Raw genomic sequence first — 10,441 nt, 5'->3', positions numbered from 1 at the left:
AAAAATATTTTTTGTACAGTTCCATTAATAATTCAAATTTTCATATCTTCAATATATTGAATTAAATAAAAACATTCATATCTTATGGAAACTGACCTTTTCCTAATGTCCACATTACTTGTATATGATTTCTTCACAATGTCTATTTAAACTTTAAAGTTATATAGAGGATTTCGACGTGACGTCACAGGTCACGTGACGCCCCGGTGTCCGCCATTTTGAAGGTCAAGCTAGCTAATGTCAACAACATAGTAGCTGGTATGTTACTGTAGCAATGTTTACGTTCAGTCATTTGGATGACTGTTAAAACCTTTCAGTCTCAAGTTTTTCCTTTACTGTATTTACTAGTTTACTGAGCTAGCGCGCTCGGGCAGGCTGGGAGCGAGCGCGCTAGCTCGGGCAGGCTGGGAGCTAGCGCGCTCGCTCCCAGCCTGCCCGAGCGCGCTAGCTCAGTAAACTAGTAAATACAGTAAAGGAAAAACTTGAGACTGAAAGGTTTTAACAGTCATCCAAATGACTGAACGTAAACATTGCTACAGTAACATACCAGCTATGATGTTGTTGACATTAGCTAGTGCTAACAGCTAGCTGCTAGTGCACTGCTACAACACAGACACCGACCCTAATAATACAGTTCTTGGTCATTGCCTGGTAACAGCAAATTTATAACGGGCCATGTCTCAACAGACTAAGAAGTTATTTCAATGACATTTAATAACATTTTGTTTATCCTGAGGACCGAAAGTAAATGAAAATGTGAACAAATCTTAGCTGTAATAAGATGGCGACCACCGGCTCCAGGGACGACCCGCTGATGTAGGCATGTTACCCAGCCTGGTTTTTAACGACATAGGTATACAGATCATGTGGGCCGAAGTCAGGTAAAGACGAGGGCTTCGTGTACTTCCGTACGTCAGTGAACAATCCTGGTGGAAGCAGGTAAACGTCGTTCTCTAAGCCTGCTAACCTCAATTTTTGCAAATACCTCTCCCTCTGCTCGCCCTGTAAATGCCCTACGTCGCTGGATAGTGAAGGTGTTTTCTGCATCTCGCTCCTTTTTCTTTTATGTTTTTTCCCTGGTATTTCCCACACGCCTGACTGCAGGTCAGGAAGATCACCCGCACTGCAAAGCCAGAAAAAGATAGCCTGGTAACGTGTACGGATCACGTACACCAGCATCATTGATTTTCTGGTGATATCGCTTCTTACTCGCGTCATCTAGGCCAGATAAAATACTCGACAATGAGACTTCATCATGATCAACAGTGTATCGCTACCGGTAGTCGCCATATTTGTGACCGTCAAAATGGCGGCATAAATATTGTCGCTATGGAAACAATGACATAGGCCGAAATCCTCTATAGTTATTAACACTGTCAGCTATAATTCAAATGATCATATTGAATCAAACAAATGCATATTTTATGGGGACTGTCTTTATCTTATTGTCCACATCACTTGTATGTTTTCTTCAAAAGGAAAATGTCTATTTACACTTTTTACAGTTAAAAGTTATTCACAGTTCCCAGTTATTTTTGAAACAAATTTTCATTTGATCATTTAGACTTCAGCTTCTTGGCCAAAGCCAAAAGCTCATCAGTCCTCTCTTTTTTCCTTTTTCTTTCATTAGCCAGCGCCTCCTGTGTTTTTACATGCTCTAACCTGGCTCTCTTCTGCTCTCTCTCTCACTCCTCTCTTGCTTTCCTTTTGCTTTGCTAAACTTGTTTTTTATACCAGCATCGATTTCACATACCTTCGCTTCATCTTGCTTGTCAGTAGTATTCGGCATCTTGAGAAAAAACGCCGATTAGAGGAGCGTATTTTTGATATGCAGCTCGCGAACATGTGTAAGTTTTGATAAAAGAAAGCGGATGTGGGTGTCTTTGTAAAAACTGTTTTGATTGGCTATTATGGTCTCGACATCGACGTTTTGACCAATAACAACGTAGATAACACGAATTTTACATCACATTCAACGAGATTTAAACGAGACTAAAGATGGCGACTTACAAATAATGTGTAAACATCGTTGGAGTTAATAAAGTTTGAACAGCATGAAGGAACATACCCCAACCCCCCAAAATTAATTAAAAAAATTCTCAATGGATTTGGCATAATATAAAAATGTCGTTTTTTACTCAGAAAAAGCGGAAATCCGCCGAAAAGCGGAAAACTCTCACCCCTGCGTTAATAAACACACTGGCCCTAATGAGTTCCCTTGTGATAACAGATAAGCTTAGTTTTCTCACAACTCATCTTGCAATAAGAGGATCTGTGACTCAGTAACTGCTTACAACTCTTTGATTAGTTCTCTGCAGCAGGTTCACGGTGTAGTTTGAACACTTTCACGGGGAAAAAAAAACGGTACACAGCGAAGACACGTTTGAATTATTCGGGGCCAAAAGATCAAACTACCTCTTGCAACAGTGAGAAGGTCTTACATGATCTGGTAATGTTTTTACGTCGTCGTTCCAATGAGACAACAAGCAGTGAAGCAAGAACGTTATCTGTCTCCCGATGAACTTCAGTCACAGACGTCAGTCGGTGCCCTCTCTCTGAACCAGTCTGGACTGGTAAACGTGTTTACCTCCTTCCTGTTATAGATAAAGATAACTTGGTTAGCATTAGCATTAATTAATGTCGAGATATCGTACAATAGTAAATCAATACGTTTAATCTTTGTGTAAGCGCAGAGACAATATCAGCTTTGTCTGTAGACATTATACCCAATTTGATTTCAGACTTTTTTTTTTAAAACATAAAATAAAGCCAAATACACAAGAACCAAAAGTTTGTGGACACCTGGCCCATCACACCCATGTGTCCTTGTTGAACAACCCATTTCAGATTTTTTATTCCCCCACCCTTTGCTGTTATAATAGGTACAAGCGGAGCTTTTTTCCAGCTATGGCCTTTTTAAATTCTAAATTTTTAAATTAAATTATTTTTATAGTTTGAATTAAAGCCATATTTTTATATAAAATGTAACATAATATATAATTACTTTTATTGTAAATTTTTACAGTAATGTAAACATGTTGTATTTCACTATGTGCTAAAACATGTATAATAAACTATTATTATTATTATTATTATTATTATTATTATAACCTCCACTCTTCTGGGAAGGCTTTCCACTAAATTCTGGAAGGTGGCTGTAGGAATCTGTGCTTATTTGACGTCAGGTGAGGAGATCTGGGGTCAATCAGTGTTCAAGTTCATCTCAAAAGTACTCAGCGGTTTTGAGGTCATGGCTCTGTGCAGGACACTCAAGTTCTTTCATTCCAAACTTGCCAAACCTTGTCTTCATGGAGCTTTTGCTTTGTGCACAGGAACACTGTCATGCTGGAACAGGTTTGGCCTCTTAGTTCCAGTAAAAGGGAAATTGTAATGCCACAGCATAAAAAGACATTCCAGACAATTGTGCGCTTCCAACCAGGCTTGTAGTATGCGAGTCCGACTCGTGTCCTAATTTTAAGGACTCGTGACTTGAGCACTGATGGCTCAGACTTGTGCATTAACTGTGTTTGGACTCATGAATTGGAAACGAGGACTCAGATTTTTTTTCTTAATTTTTTTTGTAACATGCCATAAGATATTTATATCTACATTAATTTCTATACTAACTTTGTGCAAGAGAATACACATTCACCTGTTCATGCGTCATGTTTAGGAACAAACTAATGTTAATGGCGCTAAAATGCCTGGAGAGAACGCCCCAAGGATTGTCCGCTTTGCTTATACAGACTTTTCATGCAGTGGAGGAATATCCAGTGGAGAAATCAGACGGCTGCTCCACTCATTCTTCAATCTCTCCATTACTGAGTACTCCACCATTACTGCTCGGCTCAGGCAATTACTAAAACCTGGAAATATGGCTGGGTTCAAAAGATCGATCCACGATCCGATATCGATTCACGTTCAAAAAATACGAGATCGATTCAAAAATGTGTGGATCGATCTCTTCCAGGTGGCTATAGGCACTATTTTCTCGACCGCACAAGGACCGCTATAAAAAGCGGGTGCCGGCAAATGAAACCGAAACTTAAGAACGCGAGATGGCTGAAGCTGCACAGCTAAAATTACCTGCCTGGCCTGAAAGCTGATGTATGGCATTACTTTGGATTCAAACGTTACGAGGACAGAGACGAAGTCGACAGAACAAAAGCAGTGTGCAAACTGCCACATAGAGGTAAAATATAGTGGCAATACAACCAATCTCCGCAACCACTTATCCAGGCACCACGCCGACACAGTTTCAGCTAAACTGCACTGGAGAAGGCATTTGGTGTTAAATTACATGCACAAACACATGGGGCTGTTCCTGTCAATAGGGACAGTTTTTACTTTAAAGTGACAATCCAGCAATATCTAAATAAATCGATATCGAATCGGATCGTGACCTTATGAATCGGAATCAAATCGATCCAGGGAATCTGGATCGATTCCCAGCCCTACCTGGAAAGGGACGGAACATCACCAGTTTTAGCAACAACCGCGGGGAGGTCACTGCCCGAGCGATAATATATCACGTCCCATTCCGTTCCAGGTTTTACCAACAACCCTCGGCTCACACTCCAGGAGAACTGGTGCAACTGAACTTACTTTCCTTTTTTTAAAAAAAATTAAACAAAATAAATACTTTCCTTTTCTGGGGCGGCACGGTGGTGTAGTGGTTAGCGCTGTCGTCTCACAGCAAGAAGGTCCGGGTTCGAGCCCTGTGGCCGGCGAGGGCCTTTCTGTGCGGAGTTTGCATGTTCTCCCTGTGTCCGCGTGGGTTTCCTCCGGGTGCTCCGGTTTCCCCCGCAGTCCAAAGACATGCAGGTTAGGTTAACTGGTGACTCTAAATTGACCGTAGGTGTGAATGTGAGTGTGAATGGTTGTCTGTGTCTATGTGTCAGCCCTGTGATGACCTGGCAACTTGTCCAGGGTGTACCCCGCCTTTCGCCCGTAGTCAGCTGGGATAGGCTCCAGCTTGCCTGCGACCCTGTAGAACAGGATAAAGCGGCTAGAGATAATGAGATTTTCCTTTTCCTTTAATTGGTACTGCACCCTCTTTCAACACGGCCTTATAGCCAACGCTCCTCAACAGATCAGAGGTCTCGTACGAGTCTTCAGTAAAATGTGCAGAGCAGAGGAGAGACCACTTCATAGGCGCCCAATGTGCCCGTGAACGTCTTGCAAAATGCATCCAAATCTTTGCAGTTTGAACATTCTTGGACCATGAATGCAACGTAAATCCACCTTCTGTCGTGTTGCTGGTGGGTGCAGCAACACATCTACATGGCATGGCGATAAATTAGCTCAAAATGGAGTATCGGAGTTGCAGTCAGCTCTGTTTTTTAGTATAGCGGAAATGGCGATGAGACCGATAGACTTCCTGTTGTGACGTTACGGATGTCAAGGTCATTCACTCAGACCGCTACCTATATAAATCACTTTAATCGTAAAAATTACTATATTAGATTTATTGTTAACACTTAAAACTATTCCTGTGGCATTCTTGAGGTCTCAAAGCATTTATAAACGAAAGTGAGGCCATGGTTCTGCCTATCTCCTTTAAAATTTTGAGTAATAAGTTACCAGGCTTGTAGTACTCGAGCCCGACTCGTGGCTTAATTTTAATGACTCGTGGCTTAATTTTAATGACTCGTGGCTTGACTTGGACTTGAGCACTGATGATTTGGACTTAGACTCGTGCATTAACTGCACTCGGACTCATAAATTGGAGATGAGGACTTGGATTTTTTTCTTTATTTTTTGTAACATGCCATAATTTGGTACAAAATATTTATATGTACATTAATTTTTATACTAATTTCATGCAAGAGAATGCACATTCATCTGTTCATACATCACGTTCAGGAACAAACTAACGTTAATGGCGCTAAAATGCCTGGAGAGAACACCCCAAGGATTGTCTGCTTTGCTTATACAGACTTCTCGTGCAGTGGGAAAAAAATGCACTGCTGTGTGTTCGATATGTCGAAGAACTATCGAGAAGATGACGAGGACAACCTCGAACTTCAATCGTCATTTGATAAGACTCCACCCAGAGAAGGAAGTGACACGCTGTGTTCATTGCTCTGTTGATAGTGGGCGGGGCTTGCTTGCTGAGCGATGAATTAGCTAGTGTTAACCATCTCTCATGTTATTTGCCCTGTTGATAGTGGGCGGGGCTTGCTGAGCGATGAACAAGCTTTTTATCTGTAGCCTGTTAACTAAAACGGGGCAGTCGAGCAGGAACGTTAGTCCAACACAGTAACAGAGACGCTTTCACATAAAGGCAGCAACAGCCACCGTCAAATGGCGCGGTTGGAGTCTTGTTCTCGGACTTGACTCGAAATTTTCTTTAATGACTTGGACTTGAACACTGGGGACTCGAGGTTTAGCGAATCGACTACAACACTGCTTCCAACTTATTGGAAAGAATTTGGGGAAGAACCACATGGTTGTGATGGTCAGGCATCCACAATCATTTGTCCATGTAGTGTATATTTGCATAATTTTCAAAACATTTTTCCAGTGGTTTTTGAATTGGCATTATTAATATATTACATGGTAACACATGGACGCTTCTATCATACAGTGCAAACACGTCATATTCACACTTTCGCGTGTGTGTGTTGTACTGCAAACATTATAAGAACATATATTTTAGGAAACTATATTTTAATGGTTATTGAATATATGGCTTTATCTAAAATTTTTCTTACATGACTAAAATAATTATAAGATAGAAAGGTTCTATCACTCAACTTTTTTCCCCCTTTTGACTAATTTAAAGTAAATCAATGAGTCTTGTTCTATTAGTAGATATGCTGAGTGACTTTTCTGGGAATTCAGAAGTCTCCATATTTGTCTTTTGTTTATAACGTGATGTACTGTATATTTTCTTTTCAGTCAGTGTTGTAGGTTAAACTATTTTCAAGTCTGTCTGTATGTACAGCAAATACCAATATATACAGTGAAACTTGTATAAAAGTATAGATGCGTCATGCCACAGGATTTTTGTACCAGATGCTCTGTTTGTAGAAATGTGAAAAGCGTGCGATATTTTGCACCGTTTTCGCTGGCTGATCCAGTAACTATCAATGAATAATCACCTCAATAGCGCTCCTACAGTGCGAAAGATCGTGCGGTTTTCAACACCATTTCTACACATTCTGTAAACAGAGCATCTGGTACAAAAATCCCGTGGCACGACACCCCCCCCCAGGTTGATTGCTATGAGCAGGCACATCATGGTTCCAAGCAGGAATTCCAAGTTGAGGGGCATTACTTTGGTTTTTCCTAGTCAGAGGTCAGAGTTATGTGTTTTAGTTGGAGCAATAATTTGCTTAATTAAAAAAAAAAAAAAAACACACACCGACCACTTTATTATGAACTTGTTCTTGATTCTAAGATCCCTGTTCTTGGCTGCAGGACTGGAACCCAATGTGTTCTTCTGCTGTTGCATGCTGAGATGCTTTTCTGCTCACCACGGTTGTAAAGAGTGATTATACTGTATGAGTTACTATATCCTTCGTGGCAAAAAAAGCTTGAACCAATCTGGCCATTTTCCTCTGAGCTCTCTTATCAACAAGGTGCTTGTTTCCACCCACTGTCGCTCACTTAGTGTTTTTTGTTTTTCGCACCATTCCATCTGTGTAAACTCTAGAGACTGTTGTGTGTGAAAACCCCAGGAGATCAGCAGTTTCTGAAATACTCAAACCAACACCCATGCCACAGTGAAAGTCACACTTTGAGATCACAATTTTTCCCCATTCCGATGTTTTGAAGACGTGAACATTTAACTTACGCTCTTGATTTGTACCTGCTGCATAAAACAGCAGATACAAATAAAGTGGCCGGTGAGCGTAATCTCCTGATAGAATACATTATGATTACATGAATAAATTATTACAAGTAAAATGTTTAGAAATGTGCTGTCTAAAGAAATAAAAAAAAGCCTAGAAATTTTACCAATAAAACTGTCTTATTCTATCAGAAGATATTTGTACTTTTTTTTTAAAAAGAATTTATTTTAAATAATTAAAGTCAAAGTAATTTGTCGAGGCGGGGAGGGGAGGGGGAGAAGTCTAGAAATTTATGAGCTACAATTAAAGTAAAACCAGATACTCACACCACCCTTATCAGCACTCTTACGGTATGATGAGCAGTTACTCATCATATGCAATAAACATTACTCCACCTGGCGTCCAATTATCCTTTCAAAGCCCAGAGTGCTTGGTCCGAGAGCTAAGCAGTGATTGGCTGAGAGCTGGGTCGAGCCTCCTGCCCTGTTGGAAATCAGGTCAAGCAAACAACGAGAATAATTTAGTCAATAAACAAGTAAGAATAATCCTTAACCCTTAACCTTAAGTGGTGTCCTTTTTGACACAATGTAAGACAAAGACCTGATGACAAATCCGTCAAATGTGAAAAAAAAAAATTAACAATAAATCATAATACAGTAGATAATTTAGCTGAAAAAGTGGCAAATTCTTAAGGAAAAGGTGTTTTTTGCTTTTGTGTCTTTTCATGTGTGTGTCGGTGCTGAGGTGGACATTGACACTCGTCGAAATTGGCTGTTTGTGGGTGGACTTTGAGTTCAGCTGTGATTGCAGAGAAACGCCTCTCCAAGTGTCCGCAGAAATGATGAATTATATAAAGAGGGAGAGATTAATCTGCATTTCTCAAACTGTCTCATCCAGACACAAAACTACCGCCGTCTCCAAAGGGATTACCCGAGGACTAGACTAAAAATGTAAGTAAACACCTCGTTTTCATTTTCTCTGGATTATCAGAACACACTCGGTGAACTTTTCTGAAACATGGATGAGATCTAGTTCCAATTCGACAATGATTCTCCATCCAGTCTTCCACTTAATCCGAGTCTGGTTGGTCAAAAGGGCGTGCTACAAACGGCTTTAGTGCTCTGATCACTTTAGTATTGAAGTTTTGGAACAGACTACATTTTTAACATTTCTAAAATATAATCAAGATCCATAAACAACTACGGCAAGGTCTAAAAGCCTAAATGCACCGATTTTGAAATTTTTAATTGAACTGAAACTTATTAAAAACACATTATTTAAAACTTGTGAAAATTTTAAACTGCCATATTTTTGTTTTGAGAAACCTGTGTCTGAAACTGAACTACATTTGCACATCATTTACTTATTTCTTTTAATAATTTGTAATGAAAATGGCTTTGTAATATAACTGGTATTCATTTTGCATTCAACTGTAAACACATGAACGCTCCTAAGAGACACCATTATCTTTGAGTTTAATGCCTTAATACTGTATGTTCACTCAATTTGTAGATTTGTCTGTTTTACACTGCAGAAATTTGATTCTAGAATGAAATCATGTTGAATATTTGTGACTTGTTGGAAAATAAACATAACAAGGACAGTAACACTTGAAAATCTCCTTAAAACTATTAATAAAACTGTTAATCCGGTTTCGGGACTGATTTTAAGTACAGAAATTCTCTCATCATGTTGGTAGATTAATTATACTTGTAAATAATATAGTTATCTGCTGATAAAATAAGACAATTTTACTTGATAAGCTACTCCATACTTGATAAGTCCAGTCCTCTACACTAGTGTAGTTCTTCAGTGTGTGTTACAAGTCCTCAATTGCTTAATATTTAATATGCATCAATGTTGTTGCACTGTATTTTTCATGCAACGATAATACAATAAAATTAACTCCCCACCTAACTGAGCACTTACGATTCTGTTCTCTGTGTTTGTAGCTGTGATCATGGTGGGACTGAAGCCATCTGATGTTCCTCCTCCTTTGGGAGTGAAGGTACTGAGTGCAGGTACAGCTGCCTGCATCGCTGACCTCGTCACCTTCCCTCTGGACACGGCTAAAGTCCGGCTACAGGTACACACACATACACACACACACAGTCCAGTCCTCTACACTAGTGTAGTTCAAACAGTAATGAGTGCCTTGCAAAAGTATCCCCCCCGGTATTACATTACAACTTGTAATTAAATTTAAAAAAAAATTAATCTGAATTTTAGAAGAAGAAACCTTTATTTGTCACATGCACACTTCAAGCACAGTGAAATTCATCCTCTGCATTTAACCCATCTGAAGCAGTGAACACACACACACACACACACACAGAGCAGTGGGCAGCCACACTAGAGCGCCCGGGGAGCAGTCAGGGGTTAGGTACCTTGCTCAAGGGCACCTCGCGTTAACCTAACTGCATGTCTTTGGACTGTGGGGGAAACCGGAGCACCCAGAGGAAACCCACGCAGACACAGGGAGAACATGCAAACTCCAAACAGAAAGGCCCCTGCTGGCCACTGGGCACGAACCCAGAACCTTCTTGCTGTGAGGCGACTGTGCTAATCATGGAATATGGAATAAAAATATGGAATAAAAAAATATGGAATAAAAGTATTTGATGGTCAGAACGTATCTATTT

At 40.0% G+C, this 10,441-nt stretch overlaps 1 protein-coding gene and 1 long non-coding RNA gene across 2 annotated transcripts in view; one reads left to right on the top strand and one right to left on the bottom strand.

The window, feature by feature from the left end:
• Positions 1–964: 964 nt before the first annotated feature.
• Positions 965–9,855, bottom strand: LOC132889722 (uncharacterized). Its single transcript, XR_009655088.1, has 3 exons — positions 9,729–9,855; positions 8,195–8,282; positions 965–2,594 (listed from the first exon to the last, which is right to left on the bottom strand). It is a non-coding gene; the product is annotated as an uncharacterized LOC132889722 (long non-coding RNA).
• Positions 9,760–10,441, top strand: part of ucp1 (uncoupling protein 1) — a 26,845-nt gene continuing 26,163 nt past the window's right edge. The window contains exon 1 of the mRNA XM_060926503.1: positions 9,760–9,885. Coding sequence (XP_060782486.1) covers positions 9,760–9,885 — 126 coding nt within the window. The remainder of the gene's footprint in view (positions 9,886–10,441) is intronic.

The sequence above is a fragment of the Neoarius graeffei genome, chromosome 7 (genome assembly GCF_027579695.1).
Source record: "Neoarius graeffei isolate fNeoGra1 chromosome 7, fNeoGra1.pri, whole genome shotgun sequence".
Classification (NCBI taxonomy): domain Eukaryota; kingdom Metazoa; phylum Chordata; class Actinopteri; order Siluriformes; family Ariidae; genus Neoarius; species Neoarius graeffei.
Note: the sequence above shows the minus strand (reverse complement) of the source record. Positions and strands in the feature narration are given on the sequence as shown.